Below are 20,687 nucleotides of genomic sequence, written 5' to 3'. Positions count from 1 at the left end.
AGAGATGGGTCGTTCGTGAACGATCTGGTTCTTTTGAACGGCTCCCTTCAAAGAACGAGGGAGCCCCCGATCCCAAAATGGTGATCCGGATCAGTTACGCTTTGCATTCCATACAATACAATGCATTGCTTGAGCTCAGCACTGCCACCTTTGGCAGCTGAGATATTTTCTTCTAATTGGAGACTGTGAGTGAATAGAAAAACAAGCCTGCTTGTGCTGTTCCTGCTGCTGCTGCTGCTGTGTCATGTGCAGATCTAGATTCTTTTTGAAGCCCTGAAGGAGGTCAACAGCAGAGGCATTGCAAGATTGCTTCACCATCTTCTACTAGTACAGTATCATAGAAAGGTGTGTAGAAGTATGAACACACAGACACACAGACTTTAGTTAGGCAGTGCACATGTTTTTTTTTTTTTTTTTACTAGATCTGTGTTTGCTGGGCTGTGTAGTACTTTTAACTTTAATTTGGAGGGGGAGGGGGCCTTCTTTTAACTTTCATTGGGGGGGGGGGGGGGGCTTGGCAATGAGCAAATTTAGTCCCCCTTGGCAATGAACAAATTTAATCCTTCTTGGCAATAAGCAAATTTAGTCTCCCTTGGCAACGAGCAAAATTAATACCCCTTTTACACCGCCGCAAAACCCCGGGTCTTCAGCGGGTCAGACCCCGGTCAGCGGCAGTGTAAATGGGACACGCCGTGTCCCTTTACACGGGACTTCTACCCAGGTCCTGGGAACTGGACTGTTCGTCAGACAAGCGTTGGTCAGACAGTCACTAGGTCGACATGCAGAAAGGTCGACATGGAAAAATGTCGACATGGGAAGAGGTCGACATGGAACAATGTCGACGTGGTTTTAGGTCGACATGGACGTTAGGGTGACATGAGGAAGGTCGAAAGGTCATAAGGTCGACATGGGGTTTTCGCTGTTTTTTGACCCGAATGTCAACACAGTTGGAAGTGAAATCGGACCCTCGCATCGCTCGCAATGCTTCGGGCATAGTGGCTCACTTCGCTTGCCACACTATTATAATCTCACTCCATGCCCTAGTGGATGGTAGGGCATGAAATACCGCCTGTCGGCACATGTCGGCTCAAAAAACAGTGAAAATCCCCATGTCGACCTTATGACCTGTCGACCTTCCTCATGTTGACCTATAACCATGTAGACTTTGTTCCATGTCGACGTAAAACCACGTCGACCTGTAACCACGTAGACTTTTTCAACACACCCTGTATGTTACCTTGTCATTTGTTTTTTGTTTGCTATGTACGGCGCTGCGGACACTTTGCGGCGCCTTATAAATAAACGTACTACTACTACTAACCACGTCGACCTTGTTCCATGTCGACCTAAAACCACGTCGACCTAAAACCATGTCGACCTTTCAGCATGTCGACCTAGTGTTGTTGACCTAATGTCGACCTAGTTCAGTCGACCAAACGACCGTTTCCCCAGGTCCTGACCTGGGTAGAACATGACTATGACCTGGGTAGAGGGCAGTCGGTGTAAATGGGTACACTGGGTCATCCGACCCGGCTCCCATTTACATCAATGGGGGACCACAGCATCCGCAGGTTGGACAGGGGGGCACAGACAGCCTGCGCTGCTGTCTGCTATATTCAGCAGACAGCAGCGGAGGAGGTGAATGGATGCCGGTGTGAGGCATCCATTCACCTCCAGGACGATGGCTGGAGGGGTGCACGGGGGCTGGGGGCAGCCCAGCAGCTTACCTTGGTGCTGGGCTGTCCCCAGTACGGCGATCAGTGGTCCCGGCGAGGATCACCGCGGGCCTGGCGCTTGGAGATGATGTCATTACATTTCTCTAAAATGTGCAATGTACAGAACGCTTTAAGGAGCCGCATCCCGCTGTAAGCTCCTCTTCTCCTTCTGACACCCTCCGTGTACTCCCTGGCTAGCAGCTGTACATGTACCAGAGACATGGTATCTTCTACTCTAGTAAGCCAGTATCCCCTAAATGTATCATCGGGGAACCGCAGCAGGAATCTCCGATCCCTGCTGCGATCCCCCTTTCAGCGCCGCCGGCCGCATCCCCAATTATTAGTCAATTTCCCCTGTGTGTAAAACCATAGATTCTACGGGCTAATACTATGGAGAACAATCTATGTTAAGTGCACCACCTAGGTCAGGGTTAGAGAACCTTTGGCCCCCAGCTGTTGTTGGACTACACATCCCAGCATTCCCTGCAACAGTTTTATCATGGCCAAATTGTAGCAGGGCATGCTGGGATGTGTAGTCCAACAACAGCTGGAGGGCCAAAGGTTCCCCATCTCTGACCTACGACTTTGCTCTGTTTCTGGACTTCCCTCTTAACGAATGATTGCTATTACCTGTTCTAAACAGGTAAATGGGTAAGAAAGGTGTTTCCACACAGGTAATAACAATCAAACATTAAGAGGGAAGTCCAGAAACAGAGCATTGTGTCCCTCCTGGAAAGGGTCATGTTGGGAGGTATGGTACACTAACTCAAACCATAAATAACTGTCTTTTTTACACAAACTGAGCCGCAGAGCCGCCCAAAGGATCCAGGTCCTTTCACTGACCGACCCGGGTCCGCTCAGTGAGCCGTTTTGCCCGTCTCTAGTTGGAACTGCATCTATTCTCAGTCAGCTTATCATTGGCTGAATGTGAACGTGTGACCAGCCAGGCTTACTACCCATTGGCTGGATGTCAGAAATGCAATTGGCTGCCTGTCATTAGCTCAGCCTGTGATTGGTGATGACCTGATGCACACTATAATGTGAATGAATAAACCAGGAAGGAGAGCGCAGTAATACCACCAGGGGGCGCTCTGTGCGTCAGATAGGACAGCTCAGTGTAGTGATCATGTGCTGCTGTGTGATGGGGTCTGCACTGTAGACAGGACTTTTTCTTACCATACCAGGAGGATACCACTCACAGGATATCTGCGCACAGTGAGTGGGGCTCTGCTGTATAAGGAGGATGATGCTGAAGTCATTCACAGGGAGCAGTGCTGCCTATGAGCGGATCAGAGGGAAGGTAATGTAACATCAGTAGTTACAGTGTTACCAGTTGTGTCTGAGCCCCTGCATGTCACTGGCTGATCCTTACAGCTTGTATTTGTAGTACTGTATCTATGCAACCTGTGTTCCAGAGGGATTAATCACTGATTTAATAAACTCTGATAATGTGACCTGCTTATATGTTTACTCATATTAATTTAAATACAGTTATGTTCTAGCGCTTATAATCTGCCAGTAGGTTGGGGATATAGGGGGATATGTGTCACAGCTTGCAGAGAGATACAGCGAGGAGAGATAAAGTGCCAGCCAATCACCTCCTGTCACTGTACTGTCAGCACAAGTCGGCTAAAAAAAAAAAAATCTTTGAAAAACTCAAGAAGACCTTTTTGCCTGCCCACCTTCCCATTGTGAACCTAATGTTTGTGTCGACATTCAGTCTCTGTCGATCTGAGCTAGGTCCTGTCAACCTTTAGTGGTTTAGTATGTTGACCTTCATAGGGTCGATCTAATGAAGGGGGGGCAGGGTGGCCGGCGTATGGTCAGTGTGGGGGCGTGGCCAATACGATTACGCCCTCGTGACCAAGCCTTCTGCCACGCAAGGCCGGTATTTCAGGGATTGCACAGCAGGGGGCGGGGATACCAAGCCACGAATCGTGTCACTTTCTCACACCGACCCCCCCCCCCAAATTCCGCAGCGCTTACAGAGAATATTTGAACATTCTAACTGCTATGGTAACGTGGTACGCAGGCCGCGGCCCAGCCAGGGGGGAAAGCGGCCAAATCCGGACAGGCCCACTGGAAAATGGCCCGGTTTCCCGGTAGGCCAATCTGCCCCTGATCCTAGGTCAACCAAACCGGCAGTTCCACTCTGGATATAAGGAGGGTTAATCCCGGGTCACCCTGTCTAAAATGGGTGACCCGGGCTTAATGTAAAAGTGCCGGACCTGGCAGTTATGATGTGAAATAACTAATCCCATGACCTCTCTGTGAGACAGCAATTCTAACCACTTTCCCACTGCGCTGCCTGAATGTGCTGAACAATCACAAATAATAATTATAACTTATGTGATTTATAATGGGAACATTTTCAACTGGTTATTTTCATAGCAGCCTCACCCTTGCTTTATTTATACACAGCATGATTGTACTGCAGTATATACTCCCCTCACAGGCTAGTATAGCCCTGCCACTGTTTGTCTAGGATTCGGTCTCTAGTCATTTACACTATGGGCTAATCGCCCTCAGTCCTCTGTATACACCAGAGAAAAGTCCATTTTCTTTGTTACTAGGGTACTTGTGTATTTGCTTAGTGGATAGTGGGGTTATGAACAGGTCAAAAATCGGTTCGGATCGCATTGATATATCGCAGGGTTGCCGACCCTCCCGGAATTTGCGGGAGTCTCCCGAAAATCGGGTCCTTCCTCCCGGCCCCCGGAAGGGTGGGCAACCCTCCCGGAATCAGGGGGACCCCCACTGAGCCCCCCCGATCGCGGCATTTATATGCCGCAATCCGCGGGTCTCACAGGGGAGGGGGCGGAGCTAAAACGGCACAATCGTGCCATTTTAGCCCCGCCCCCTCCATGGATATCAGTTATTTCGGCTATTTGCCATAATGGGCGGGGCTTAATGACGGCACTGTTAAGCCCCGCCCCCTAAACTCGTAATGCAAGATTCCCCTCCGGGCTTCTCCCGGAGAGGATTTTTTGAAAGTCGGCAACCCTGATATATCGGCCAATATCGCATCCGATATATCGGGCGCCATGAAAATACCGTTACTTGTCCTATTCTACTTTATGCCCTAGAGATATGTACTGCTCCTGACACAATAACTGCTGTGTTCTTTGAACCCAAAAAACTAGAATAGTGTTTTATACTTAAATCGCACAACTGTATAGAACACCTGTCAGATTCAAATTCCTTCTAAATGGACAAAACCATGTGCACTGCAGGTGGGGCAGATGTTACTTGTGCAGAGAGAGTTAGATTTGGGTGGGGTTTTACTTCAAAGTGAGATCTATATTGCAGTGTAAAAATAATGGAGTCAGTATTTTCCCTGCACAGAAACAAAATAACTCACCCAAATCTAATTCTATCTGCACCTGTTACATCTGCCCCCCTGCAGTGCACATGGTTTTGTCCATCTGAGAAGGATTTCGCCTCTAAGAGTGAACTAGAATAAGGCCCATTGTGACAAGTAACCTTCATGGAGATTTTACACTAGGACCCTTTATCAGAGATCCATGTTTACTATGTTTTGTTGCCTAGATTGGGATTTAATTGATCCACAAAAAAATGACAGGGGGCATGATAATAGGGAAAGGGTGGGGGTAAGCATACTTGCCTACTTTTGAAAACTAGTTTCAGGGAGATTATGGTTGGTAGTAGAATTTTGCACAGCACCCCATTGAGGTATCGTGTCATGCTCCTCCCAAAGGGCGTGTCTAGTTCCATATATGGAGAGATTGTGAAAAGAGATTCACAACCTGGCACCTAGAAGCGTGGGTGTGTAATGCTACATCTGAGAGGAATCTTTTAAAATGATTTATATCCAAATGTAGATGAGCCCCAAAGCAGTTAGTAAGAGATACTATACTTGCTAAAGTGCTGGGAAATAGAGCTGATTATACAACGTAAATGTATCTATCTCTCATTCCTTTTTTTTCCCCAAAAAATGTAACAGTGTAATGTGGGCTAGGTGACATGAGGGAGATTGCTAGACTAATGAGGGAGAGAGGGAGCTTGCTGTTATTTCAGGGAGTCTCCTGCAGAATGCAGGAGGGTAGGCAACTATGGGGGTAAGTGGTCAGGGTGGAGTAGTGTTAGGTAAATTTACATATAAGTGGTGTTGCTCTGCTGCAAAAGGTGTGGCCTCGCAGAACAGGAATAGAGTGTGTGGCAGTGGGTGTCAGGGAGAGTGTGAGGTGGGTGGGTGCTTTAGGGCTGGGAGCAGGGGCTGCTGTGCACTGCACCAGCAACAATGGAACATAGCGTCCAGCATAACAGGGTGTGTGGCAGAACACAGCCACACCAGGAGCAGGTGACCTGGCACTAACCATCAACAGCACTGATACCGTACTGATACCGTACTCAGAGACAGGTACAGGCAGTTCAGGCTGAGTGACGTAACCCACAGTGTTCAGAACAGAGATACACAGGTGGCTTAGTATACACTCACTATAATGGCTCACAATAATTATACCTGGAGCTGTATTATTCATACAGACGAACCCGTAGTTGATGTGGCTGAGGCTACGCAAACTCAAAACAAATATCACCGGGCCAGATGGGATTCAACCGAATGTTTTAATGGAATTAAGGGAGGAACAAGCTACCCCCTACATTATATCTTTAGCAAGTCACTATCGTCAGGTATAGTACCAAAAGACTGGATATTAGCAGAGGTAGTGCCAATATTCAAAAAAGGAAGATCCCACTAATTACAGACCCGTTAGTTTAACATCAATAGTGGGTAAACTATTTGAAGGATTTTTAAGGGATGGTATCCAGGAATATTTAGACCATCACCGTCTACTCAGTACTAACCAACATGGGTTCGTGAAAAATCGTTCATGCCAAACTAATCTACTAGGGTTCTATGAAGAGGTTAGCAAAAACCTCGATAATGGAAATGCTGTAGATGTGATAATCCTAGATTTTGCTAAAGCATTTGATACTGTCCCACACAAGAGATTGATTAATAAAATGGAGAACCTAGGATTGGGTGAAAATATCTGCAGATGGGTAGGGAATTGGCTATGTAATAGAGAACAAAGGCCCTTATTCTGATCTGTGCGGCCGGAGCCGCATACGTTGCTCCGGCCGCACAAACCAAACCCCGCCTACAAGACGGATCGCCACGGCCGTCCGTACGCGGACGGCTGGCGATCCGCATGAAAATGGTGGGGCGTACGCCTCCACCATGGTGGGAGCTGCCCCCTGCATTCGATGGTCGACGACCATCGAAGGCAGGGCCGCACGCTCCCCCCGCTCACGCAAGCTTAGACCACACGGACAATCGTCCGTGTGAAAGCTTGTATTTGGGCGGAGAGCTGACATCCGGCGATGTCAGCTTTCCGCCCCCATCACTGGCGTCATAGCCTCATTACCATGCATACGCCCCGCGTTTGCATGGGAACGCCCATGAAACGCTGGGCGTATACATAGGTAAATGAGGCTATCAAGCCCCTCACGCCCCTATACGCCCCCTTTGCGGCGTATAATTTTTGTGTGCGGCGATTTCGCCTGCACATGCGCAGAGTGACCTCTGCGCATGTGCAGAGTGAAAACATCGGCGGTACGGCCGCACGCGGGCCGTACCGCACAGATTAGAATAAGGGCCAAAGAGTGGTTGTGAATGGTGCCGTATCAGATATGATACCGGTACTAAGTGGAGTGCCTCAGGGTTCGGTTTTAGGGCCCATTCTATTTAACATTTTTATTATCGATATTGGGACAGGGGCTACTCAGCAATGTATCCATCTTTGCGGACAATACAAAACTTAGCAAAGTCATCAAATCATCAGAAGATGTAACCATGCTCCAAAATGATCTTGCAATTCTAGATGAGTGGGCAAAAAAAATGGAAGATGAGGTTCACTGTAGATAAATGTAAGGTTATGCACCTTGGGAGATACAACCAGTGTGCAAGTTACAACCTTAGCGGAGAGGAACTGGGTAATTCCATACTTGAAAAGGATCTAGGAGTCCAAATAGACAGCAAACTGGGATGTAGTGCCCATTGTAATGTAGCTACAAAAAAGGCCAACAAAATTCTGGCATGTATTAAGAGGGGAATGGAAACTAGGGACTCGAGGGTAATTATGCCACTATATAAAGCATTGGTGAGACCTCACCTAGAGTACGGAGTACAGTTCTGGGCCCCACACTATAAAAAGGACATCATAGAATTAGAAAAAGTCCAAAGGCGAGCAACAAAGCTTATTAGGGGAATGGAGAATTTAAGCTACGGGGAGAGATTAAGCAATTTGGGACTATTTACATTAGAAAAGAGACGTTTAAGGGGGGACATGCTCAACATGTACAAGTATATCAAGGGCCAATATAAGGAACTGTCACGTACCCTCTTTTCTACTAGAAAGGAATCTAGGACGCGAGGGCATGAGTACAGATTAGTAGAAAAAAAGATTTCGTTCAGCGCTGCTAGTAGAAAGAATTTCTTTACGGTCAGAACAGTCAAACTCTGGAACTCTCTTCCCAGAGAGACAAAATAACTCACACAAATCTAACTCTCTCTGCACGTTACATCAGCTCCACCTGCAGTGCACATGGGGGGTAATTCTGGTTCATTCGCTCCCCTGTGTGTTCACATGGGGAGCGATGCATTTCTGTGCATGTGCAGTTGCTGAGCGCATGCACCCAAGGCGGGGGGCGTGGGGCTGCATGCCGGGCCACTTACATATGGGAACGCCAAGAGAACGCTGGCCATTCTCATGCAAATGCCCCAACGACGTGGGTGTGGGGGGCGGCCAGCTGACATCACCGGATGTCAGCTGTCCGCCCACTTCCTCCCGAGCGTCCACGCTTATGTAAATGACTTGAGTCACTTTTATTTGCGTGCACCTTTGCCATCATTCGATAGACGACTCCCTTCAAATGTTGTGGGTGGATCCCACTAGGCTGCGAATGGATGTTACTGTGGGGGAATCGCCCTTGCGAATGGGTGGCGGCCAGACCACCATTCGCAAGGCGGGGTTTGGTGGACTCAACCAGAATAACCCCCATGGTTTTGTCCAGTTTGAGAACAAATTTGTCCTGTGATCAGGACTGAATTACACCCACAGTCCGGCTTGTCTCTGAACTCAGGGCAGGTTGAGGGTCCCCGCCGCCGCTGTTCACCCCTACAGTCACCGCAGCTTGGTGGCAGCATGAGCATGGCCTTAGTGCCCGCCGGATCCATCAAAAACCTGACGGAGACAGCACATGGTTGTTGCTCCTGCTCTCTGTTAGAATAAAGTAAAAATACCAGAAACAACAGGGGGAGCGCATGGGCCCGTGTGCCCCACCACCTGGATCTGCCACTAACAATGAATTAATAAATGAATGAGCTGTTTAGTTGCACTGTAAGACTCATTTAGAATAATACGTAATAAACATATGGACACATTTTCAACTTAAGAAATTGAAGTTTATATTTACATATACTAAAATATGGATGGTAAATAATTGAAAATGTATCTGTATAAAGGTTCCTAAATGGAAGAAAATAGAATATTATGTATCCATGGCTGTCGTGTGTGAGATCTGTATTTTCAGGCTGTCATGTATGTAATGTTTTCTTGTTTATTTGTCATTAGCGTTTCCTGTCTCCTGGGACGCAGTACTCAGTGCCCAGGGACACATTCTAGTAACAAACCTCCACCATTTACATAACCCCTGATCTGCTGTTTAGTAACTTGTAGCAATGCACAAACTATAGTCTACTGTTACCATGCAGATAATGTAGAGAAATAATGAAGAATGCTGTTGTGACCAATACCAACCAACCTGATTTCGAACTAGTAGTTTACAAAATGAAAACCACAATCTGATTGGTTGTAAATGGTACAGCAGTTTTTTAGCAGAGCAGTGGTGAACAGCAAATGTGCGCATGAGCACAGCGTCTATGCACCAAGAGAGAAAAGAATGGCAGGGGGCGTGCCAGCAGCTCATAGATCACTGGGCATGCTCCAATTGTGATGAAAATGTGGGTGTGGCTTGCAAGCACATCACTATCCACCCACTACCCCTACCCCCCCCCCCCCCCCCCTTCCCCCCTTCAAAGTCTAAGCCCCTTTTCCAGAGTGAGCAAGTGTCCATGTTTCTTGGGAGGAATGTAATTGTTCTCTGTTACATACAGTATACTGTAAAATATGTTTTCTCTGTGTCTTCCCAATGCTCCCTCTCTTTGACTCTCTATCTACATATACAGTATAAACATTTTTTGTTCATAAACCAGGCTTAAGACACCCAGTCGTGGACACCCATAGAGGGAGAAGGTGTCGGGATTTTGAACGCCGGGATTATAAGTGCATCCCGTTCACACAGAGGAGCAGAGTTTTGTTTGTGCTCATGCACAGAAACATTTATGCACATGTGCAGGCTCTTTGGGCAAATGGACGCGGCAAATTGAATATTCGCCGGTCCATTTGCATGGAGCAGTGCGGACGGGGGAAGCGGGCATGGGTATCACCCATGGGTACCCCCAGCATTTCATGGGTATCCCCATGAAGAGGCTGGTCGTTCCCATGGTGATTTGGCCATGAAGCGGGTGCCGGGGGTGGGCTGCTGACATCACCGGATGTCAGCTGCCAGCCCTGTTCATGTACCAGGACGTGGCAAATCTGATTCACCAGAGAGTGACTTAGATTTGCACGCTCTTTAGAAATCATCCGATGGTCGGCGTTTGATTGGCTTGCAAAGCTGTGCGAGTCAGCCAGAATGACCTCCTTTAGCCAGTGCACTAGTCAGACAGGTTCAAGACCATAACATACTGTAGTCCCACTGTATTCTAATAACAACAACTGGTTATAACCAGCAACAATACAGTGTGAGTGCGTCCAACCAGCCTTGCAGCAAAATTGTAACCTGGTAAATGTCATTCAGTTACGTTATGAAAACATACATACACATAAACACACACACACACCAGGGGCGTAACTATAGCACCGCCGCCCCCGCGGTCGCGGGGGGGGGGGGGCGCTGTGCATGTGGGGGCGCCGGGGGGCTGCGGTGCTATAGTAATGCCCCCGCCCCCCATCCCCCGCAGGCTTACCTGTCTGCGCGTCCCGGCTCCCCTCCTGGCTTCAATCAATTCTATGGAGACGGACCACGATAAAATGGCCACCCCATAAAGCAGACAGTTCTCTGAAACTGTCTGCGGTATGGGGGCGGCCATTTTATCGTGGTCCGTCTGCATAGAATTATTAATTGAAGCCAGGAGGGGAGCCGGGACGCGCAGACAGATAAGCCTGCGGCGATGGGGGGGAAGGGGGGGGCACCGGCAGCCGGGGGGGGGAAGGCCCCCCATTAATGGCGGGGGGGCACCCCAAACCAAGCTACGCCACTGACACACACATACCCGCTGTGCATTAGATGATGGGATTAAAGCGTACTAAGAAGAGGGGGTAATTTTACCCCCTTTGGTGGAATGGCTATAAATTTCTCAGGCGGAGCTGTGCTGCCAGTGAACCACTGGCTCCCCCCTCCTTCCCGATCCTCCCCATCGACGATCCTGTATGTGCAGGGCCGCTCGGGGAGGTTCAGCCACGCTCAGCCGTTCGTGTATTCAGGTCTCCAAACACTGTAATGCCCGAACAGACGAATGTTTGATCGCCCGAAAAAAAACCTGTGCGCTCCCAAGCCCCTCCAAACGGACCCAAACTTCTCCAAGCCACAGCCGGCAGCAGCAGCCACAGGGGTTGCCCTTCTGTAGTGAGTATTTCTTGGGCAGGACCTGGTAGGTTTGTTCTGCCCCAGGGAAACCCACCACTCAAGTAGTTAAGGTTCAGTGCCGTCGAGAGGGTTTTTTTTTACCACAGCCCCGGTCTGTTGGAGGGGCCTGGGTTCCATGCCTCCCTCCTCCGCTGCAGAGGCCGGGCAGTGGGAGTAGAAAGAAGAGGCCTCCACATATGACAGGTATATGTCACATGTGGAGGTCTGAGCGGCATGAACAAAGAATGTGGCATATCTGTGGATATATATATGAAGATCTGGGAGTATGTGAGGTCTGAGCAACATCTAATGCATATTGGTGCTATAAGAGATGCATCAGTGAATGGTGTCGCTCTGGGTATCAGACCGGATTTTCGGGAGCCTCTCGGCCTCTCTGAGAGGGGAGGCGATCATGGTTTATGACCATCTTTAGCATTTCCTATCAGCAATGCATCCTGGTATAGTGTTGTTCTAATCCTGCTTACTGTGGTGTTGGTTCTGCCCACAGTTGATTTGGTGCTGCCCAAGTGAGGCTATTTCTAGAAACTTTTCCAGGGCGACTTTTACTTCCTAATCCGTCCATATGGGCGGATCTGATAAATATAATAGTAAATACTGCTCGTGCATCGTAATAATGTACATGATTAATAACCGCAATCCACTGAAGGGAATACACCATAGGAGGGATGGGCGTGGCCTAGAGCTGTCATTTTGGGGGAGTGTCCAGCTCTCCCTGAACAGACCCTCCCCGTACCGTTAGATGTTGTGCGCATGCTTAACATCTAACATATGTGGGTAATCTATTCTGTGATCACCAGCTGAGCACCGGTGATCACTGGCTCCCATAACTGTCTCTTCACCCCCCACCCCCCCCCCCCCCCACACCCACAGGCAGGACACTGCGACTATTGAGTGAGACAACAAGGCAGTGTCCAATTAACAATGAATGCTGTCATTGGAACAGTGGGAGGTATGTATAATGTATAACTCAAGTGCACAGTCTGGAATGGGTATGGGTTATAGGGTCAATAGGTCAAATACTATTGGTCAACAGGCCATAGGCCGACACATAAAAAGTCATGACACATAAAAATGGTCAAAAGGTTCGCACACAGTAGGTCAACATGAAAAAGGTTATTTTTTTTGGTGACGATGTTAACCTAGGTCGACATAGACACCGTATAAGTGTACTGCGTCTCCTCCCATGGCTCGCTTCCCTCACCACGCATTCCGCTCGGAACCTTATCCTTAGAGAAGAAGGTGGGCCCCCAGGCAGTGTTGACCATCAGAGGGTTCCCCGGTACTTCTGTGGGCCAGTCCGGCCCTGGTTACGATCATGTGAAAATAAACATCGGAGCTAATTGATCACAAATATTGTATGTTACGGGCCTCATACTCTACAACGATATGTCTGACCCTGAAATCGGATTTAATTTCCCTTGAACTCCCCCTGGACCTTCCCGCGAGTGATTCCATCAGATTTTGTACTTTGGTGTCATTTTTGCATAAGATATATATCTCATACGATTGATCAAGGCAAGATAAATCGCAAGAGATATTTCTTATGGTATGCAATGTTACCATAAATTATATCTGATGGGCTGGATTAGGGGGCTAGAGGGACTGGAAACGTCAGTCAAACTTCCTGCGCTATATCGCATACGATATATTGCATGCACAAAAAGCACTCCATTTTCCATCCGATTCCGATAAATCAAGGGTGCAGTACGACCGATCTAGGGGTTCGTATTTGACACTCACAGGACCGCGCATCAGATCGGATGGAAAACACATACGATTTGACACTTTATAAACTATATATATTGGCCGGAACGATCGTAATCGAATGAAATCGTGCAAAATCATTGCAGTGTATGGGGGCCTTAAGTGCTGCATATTACAGTTGGTAATACGCGCCTGATTTTTGTGTCATAGTCTGTATTGCTGATTGAGTTTAAAGTGTTACTGGCAGATTGCAGTCATACACATTAAGAAAATGCACAGTACAGATTAAAATGATATGCGTTTCAGATACAGGAGAAACTAGTATAAACCTATCAATATAAATGTAGTTATATCAAATACAAGAAAAAATATTTACTCTAATATTCTGGCAAAATAAATTATATATCATGGAAGAAAATTCTGGTGAAATGGGAAATCCAGAGAATGCAAAACTGGCTATAAAGTTGCTAATGAGTCATTTATAAACTGCAATAAAACCCTGAATGTAATATTAACCCCTTCAGTGGTGGGTTTTGCTGGGGCAGGACAAACCTACCAGGGCAGGTTTGTCCTGCCCCAGCAAAACCCACCACAGATCATTAGCTGCTCCGCCCCCCCCCCCTCACCTTCGCTCCCCTGCCACCGCTTCCCCCTGCCGCCTGTCAGTCATCACAAAGGCGGCAGGCTCGGGGATGTTTCGCGGCGGCTCGGGAGAACTCTGGCGTCTGAGTGCTCCCGAGTCCCCCGAGCCGCCCAAACATCCCCAAGCCTGCCGCCTACATCACTGCGACATAATGACTGGTGGCTACAGGCTGGGGGAGCGGCAGGGGTTAGAACAGCTCCGGCGTACGTTTGCCGGAGCACAGGTGATTGGAGGGGGGGGGCTGGAGGATGCAACGGGGGGGGCTCTAGAGGTGCATATTTGTGGTATGCCCAGAAATTTTCCAGGACAGCCCGCTGCATCCCGGTCTCTCGGCGGCTGAGCAGCGGGACCCTGCCCGTCGCCGCTGCAGGCACGGGCGGCAATGGGGACCGTCGGGGGATGCGGCGGACGGCGGCGGGGAGCTCCATCACCACAGGGCACGCGAGTGTCTCGTGGCGGCGGGGAGCTCCTTCGCCACGGGGTGCGCGTACGCCCCCTTGCAGGGCTGTCGATGGAATCGCCATCCCCCACTGAATGAAAAGTGCCTATCACTAAGTCCTCCACTAATGTCCAGAGGAGTACCTCCCAGAGGCAATGGAGCCGTCTGCCTCTGGCCTCCAAGCCCTGAAGGGGCACCTGCATGTACAGCAGCACCTGTGTGGCTCACAGCGGGAGCCAAGTGTGACCGCTGCTCTTCCAATGGAACTCTGCAGAGCACCTGCATAGTTAATTGGCTCTATACCGGGAGCCCTGCTAACACCTGCAATAGGGCTCAGGATGACTCACACCTGGCACCGCTCAGCCTGTGCAAGTGACAGTCCACCCACTACTGAAGCTAAACTGTCAGATGGGACTCACTGGTGAACACTGATTCTGAATGCTTGTGAGTCTGACCCAGTCCCACCGGCCATTCTCACACAGCACACACACAATATTTGCTTTCCCTTTTTTTAAGGATTGGGGGGGGGGGGGGGCACAAAATTCCAACTTGCTTGTAGGCAATTGGGATGAACTTATGCCTCTGCTAGTGCCTGAACCTAACATCCCTCAGCATAACCCTAATTTGCCCCACATACATATTATCAGGATGCCGGCAGTTGGGATTCCAGTGTCGGGATCTCCATGTATGTTGGTTCTTCTGACCACAAGTTGGGATACCGGCATCAAGATTCTGACTGCTGGCATTCCGAAAACCGGGACACTGGGACATCCCTTAAATAAAATTCATGGTGTGGTTTGAATATGGGTATCCTTTTAAAATGAATCAATACCCAAAACCTATAAATGTGTTTGCTCCTGAATGTAGTAATAACAGTATTTTTTAAATTCTGTATTTCCAGAATGACAATCCTGAGAACAGAGCGTCCTTCTTCAGTAGGGTGACGTATTCGTGGTACAGCAGGTACTGTATACGACTTATACAATACATAATGAGAGAGTGTGATGCATTTCGCACGATGGAAACATTACTCGGTAGTGCTGCTTTTCCAAAATATTGCAATAGACTTCGTTCAGGATTGTTAAGGGTGAATGGGGGTCTCATGATGGGCCTGATTGTCCATCAAACTCATGGCATGGATGTTCTCAGACTGGACATGTGCTCCGTCATGCAGAAGTCTTAGGAATACTATAATTAACATAAGGCTGGCATCCATACTTGCTCAGATTGAGGCTTTTTTTGCGCAATGCCTACATTATTTGGGGATGTTCCTTGGGCAACGTAGTCAAGTACTTTACTCTTGACTTGTAGAAGGCAGCACCTAAAGGGAAAAGTTATACAGTATGCTCAGCCCTTTATGCAATAGTGTCAGGTACGCTACACTAAACTATGGGCCTGGGGCATGTGTGTAAGTACAGCAAAAAAGCAAGCAACTGTACAAAAGCATGCTGCACTGCAGGTGGGGCAGATGTAACCGGTGCTGAGATTTCCGCAGGGCTGTGAGGCAGCAATGTTAGCTGTCACACCATCCGTGTTGCCAAGAGCCAGGTTAAAGAAGGAGACCAATGTCCGTACACCTGATACACCTTTTGTTGGATCATTATGTCTCAGCACACTATATACACTGTACTAGATTAAGTTTATCTTTACACACTAGACCAGGCATGGGCTTATGTATAGTGGGTGCACAATGTGCAGTGCATGGGGGTAATTAGAGCCAAAGGGGACAAGATTGAACGGATTCAGTATTGAATCCCGGCGGTCGGGATCCCGGCGTTCAGAATCCCAACGCCGGAATCCCGACAGCTGAAATGCCGACAAGGGGGGGACGTGGATCGCCCCCCCTTGCGGGCTCGCTGCGATCGCCACGCAGCGGGCCCGGTGCCTCGCTACTCTCGGCACACTAATTTATTCTCCCTCCAGGGGTGTCGTGGACACCCCAGGAGGGAGAATGTGTCGGCATTTCGGCGGTCGGGATTCCGGCGTCGGGATTCTGAACGCCGGGATCCCGACCGCCGGGATTTTAACTGCATCCCGATTGAACACCCTGCACCCATACACAATACTTCTCTCTCCGTCATGCCACAGAAAGAACTGGAAAAATGGCGTCCACTCCGTTCTACTGAACACCTGCATACAAGTAGCACAGAAGTCACCGGGAAAATGGCGTGAGTGCCATGTTCCCGGAGGTCTGCTTATGCTCAGTAGACTCTGGCACTAGAGACAGAAGAGAGGGTGCCGAGCTTTGGTTGGAGGAGCTCAGCATATGCTGATTAGAAGAGCCCCTGATTGGAGGAGATTGTCACCTCTGGAATACTGAGTATACCACTGCATGGCCCATATCTGTGAATGGTTATCCTGCCTCATCTGTCCCACTGCTATTTCCAACCTCTCCCAAGCATTGCCTCTCTTTCTTTCTTTCTTTCTCCCCCCCCGCTCTCCACAGCATCTGGCTCCCTCCACCCTCCCAATCCATCATCTGTTCCCCTCTCTCTCTCTACAACATTCCCTACCTCTCTCCACTATCTGCCCCCCTCTCCCCAATATTACCTCCCTCTCCACAGTATCTGCTCCCACCCCCCAACATCCCCTCCCTCTCCCCAGTACATTATGTCGTTTCCCATATGTAATGACCACAGCAGATATCCACAACATTCTCTGCAGTGTAATGTGTGTGCGCCGTATACATACCTGTATATAAATACATTGCACATGTGTGGACGTCAGTGTACAGTACTTGGGTAAATGATGTGTCAGCTGTTTGTGTAGCGACCTTTACTCTCCCACACCTGTAGCTTATGGGTTGGTCTGATCTGTGTACGGTTAGTAAATTCAGGCATTTTACACTCTTCCTAATGGTTTTCTGTTGTTTTCCCAGAATTATAACACTTGGTTATAGGAAACCTTTGGAAAGAGAAGACCTCATTGACCTGAATGACGCAGACTCTTCATACAATGTTTACCCCGCATTTGAAAAAAACTGGAGAAAGGAAACCTTGCAACAAGGCAGAAAGGTGATTGGCAGTGGTGCATTATGGGCCTTAGTCAGAGATGGGCCCAAACATGATTTACCTACATTTCTAGAGGCTAGACGATCTGCGTATATATGTGCAGAATCTCTACACATCTGTTTCTGCAACTATGGTTACAGTTCCCCCGAATCAGCAGCCGTGTGTCCATTCGGGGGGAAGTGAATGGGTGGCGACGGCCAGGGTTTCAGGAAAGGGAGCATGCCAGCCCTGGGGATGCCGAAGTCATTGGCTGTGGTGTGGTATGCGCCTCCGACAGTGGGGATCCCGACAGTATCCCGACATCAGAATCCCGACTGCTGGTGCTCCAACAGGGGGGCAAGCACAAAGAAGTCCCTTGTGGGCTCGCTGTGCATGCCACTCTGCGCTTGCCATGACTGACTGTTGGGATCCCCACTGACGGTGGTTATTCTGTTTCACTCGCAAAGGCAAATTCCTTCTCAAATGGATTAAACCATGTGCACTGCAGGGGTGGGGGGCAGATGTAACATGTGCAGAGAGAGTTACATTTGGGTGAGTTATTTTGTTTCTGTGCAGGGATAATACTGGCTGCTTTATTTCTACACTGCATTATAGGGCACACTTTGAAGTAAAACCGCACCCAAATCTAATTCTCTCTGCACACGTTACATCTGCCCCACCTGCAGTGCACATTGTATTGTCCATTTGAGAAGGAATTTGCCGATGCGAGTGAACCAGAATAAGGGCCAAGTAGCCTCCTGTGACATTAGCATATTATTGCACAGCTACTACTTCTAAAAGCTGCTGTGCAATAACATTCGTCTCTGAATCAGGCCCTATAATTGTTGTCATTACAATTACTTTATAAGAAAAAAATAGCAGATTCAGCTTAGATTTTTGCAATCTTGGATCGCATATTCATCCCAACAGTGAGATAGGAGGGTGCAGAGGGTTTAAGCAACAGTTGGGACCACAATGGAGCAACGTGACTCTGTAAATCAATGAATATGTCTTCTACTTTTTTCCCAGTTCTTTTTATTGCTCTGTTCCTGGATTTCCCTGCCAGTGGCAGTTACAGAGGTTGCACTCCAGCACAGTCCAAAATTCAAAGAGGGGGGTCACATCAACTGTCAGTGAGTCCAGGACAGTGATGTTTGGGGTGGCATTAGGTGTGGCTCCCCTTTTTGAATATTGGACTGTGCTGCAGCCCCACCTCTGCAACTGCCACTGGCAGGAAAGTCCAGAAACAGAGCATTTTGTACTTAGTGGAATGGGTCATGTTGGAGGGTATGTAATATGAGCCTCTCACATGTGTAGACAAGGGGGATCTGGATAATCTGTTCCTAATCCTCGTTAGACAGAGCATCATTTTCAACCTCTCATTTACCTTCAAAGGCAGCACCTCATCTGGGAGAGACAGAGGGCCAGATGTACTAAGCTTCAAAAGTGATAAAATGGAGAGTGATAAACCACCAGCCAATCAGCTCCTACCTGCCATGTCACAGACTGTGTTTGAAAAATGTCAGAAAGGAGTTGATTGGTTGGTTGTTCGTCATCTCTCCAAGATAATGTTACCCATAGCAACCAATCAGATGCTATCTATCACTTTCTAGGATGCAATTAAGAAATCATAGACAGAATCTGATTAGTTGCTATGGGCAACATCACCTCTTTTTATTTTTAGACGCATTAGTAAATTTACCCCTGTATGTATCATACTTTACTGATGTCACTAAGATTGTCAGAAAGAATATTGGCTCAGCCCATAAATGTTCCATCTTAGCTATTGCTCTTTGCCAATGCTGAGATAGCCGACGGCCAGTCCCAAAGGTTAAGAAAGGGCAGGTGTTCCCAAGTCAAAGCATAGTATTCCACTAAAAATAATCTATCATCCCACATATCGCACCATTGATCTTCTAATACCATGTTCTCATTACCACCCCTGCAAAAGCCTAGGCACATATCATCTCAGCTCACAGACCCTGTTTATACTGCACCTTAGACCTGGGAAATTCCCATGTCTGCCCCGTTCACACTGCTTCCCTGGTCTGCCCTGCCAACTGGAGTGAGGATTCTAAGAGCAGCTAATATTGGCTGTTGAAAGAGCAGCTTTGATTGTCCTTACAGGCACGACCACTCTTCCTCCGGTTGAGATCATGCACCTTGGATTACTTATTACGAAGTGCTTTAAGTTTCTTCACAACCTGTTGCTGGGTTTTATGGATGACAAGACTGTAGAAGCCAGCTTGTCTGGCTGAAAACAGCATAAACTCACCTGGCTATTGGCAGGAATCCTTAGCTCACACACTTGATCTGGGCTTGAGGGTTCGGCTTGTCTTGATTGACGGGTTGGCTGATTTGAATGACGGTTCAGGATAGGCTGGTTGAGGTCAGAGGTGGAGATTGATGGGGTGATGTTCTTGGTTCCAGAAGATTCTGCCTCTTGCTTCAGGAAACGTTGGGACTGTTAAGTACAGACAATTATTAGCCTGTGTAGAGATTTGTTATTTCTATATAATTTTCTCTCCCTATCGCTCTTCTTTCTCACCCTATTTCTCTCTCTCTTACTGCTAAGCTATAATCCTATTACTTTAATCTATATACTACAATATCTATACCCCTTTTCTATACCCCCCTTAAACTAGCCTCAAGCCCTGTGAGGATGCCAGCTAGGCCTAAGCGCGCTGCGGGGGCTCCTGCCAGATATACCGCGCTAGGCGAAGCTCCAGGCTCCTACAGGGCCAGAGCCAAGCCTCCTTGCAGGGGTGACGAGCGGGGGCTATCCCCCTCTCCTCGTCGCAGGACTGCCGGAGCGCAGGCCGAACCGCCCGCTCCGGCAGTTAACATAAGTCTGCCCGGCAGGTCAGGGCGGCGTGGCGGTGCTGCCGGAGGCTCAGGAATCCCTCCGGCAGCCCGCCCGCGTCAATCAAGGGTGAGGGGGCGATCAGATGGCGGCGCCCGTCCCCACTGTGAGCCGGCGCCGGTCCCCGCTAGGCCTCGCCGCGTCACGCGGCGGAGCTCAGGCGCTAGGCCTGAAGCATCCGCCGCAGCGGGGGAGGCGGCTGGGGCTGGGCGCCGAGCGGGCAGCAATCAGTTGAGGGCAAGGAAAAGGGGGAGAGCGGCGGGGACGCCGGCGTCAGTGCCGGCGTCCTTCTCCCCAGACGCAGCAGCCAGCACGATTAATAAGCGGAGCACAGGCGCTAGGCCTGTCGCTGCCGCAGTAGATGCAGGGAGGGCTGGTGTAAAAGAAGGGGCACAGCGCAGCGGTCAAAGGACCGCTGCGCGCCCACTTCAGAATAAAGGTAAAGCAGTACCTAGAAACAAGCTAGCTAGGGGGTTAGACAGAGGCAAGAATAGAAATGGCCGCAAGGGTGATGCTTACCACTGTGAGGAGGGTGTTGCAGGCACTTCTGTGCCTGGAGCGCCCTCTGCTGGAGGAAGGGGAAATTGCAGGAGGTCCC

General features: G+C 48.9%; 1 protein-coding gene across 1 annotated transcript in view; it reads left to right on the top strand.

The window, feature by feature from the left end:
• Positions 1–2,801: 2,801 nt before the first annotated feature.
• LOC146059569 (multidrug resistance-associated protein 1-like) overlaps positions 2,802–20,687 on the top strand; it is an 87,914-nt gene continuing 70,028 nt past the window's right edge. Inside the window, exons 1-3 of the mRNA XM_083171905.1 lie at positions 2,802–3,015; positions 15,138–15,199; positions 17,115–17,250. Of these exons, the coding sequence (XP_083028031.1) occupies positions 2,959–3,015; positions 15,138–15,199; positions 17,115–17,250 (255 nt within the window). The 5' untranslated portion in view covers positions 2,802–2,958. The remainder of the gene's footprint in view (positions 3,016–15,137; positions 15,200–17,114; positions 17,251–20,687) is intronic.

Source organism: Crinia signifera, chromosome 2, assembly GCF_055691185.1.
Source record: "Crinia signifera chromosome 2, ASM5569118v1, whole genome shotgun sequence".
NCBI classification, from domain to species: domain Eukaryota; kingdom Metazoa; phylum Chordata; class Amphibia; order Anura; family Myobatrachidae; genus Crinia; species Crinia signifera.
This window is presented reverse-complemented; position numbering and strand designations above follow the sequence as displayed.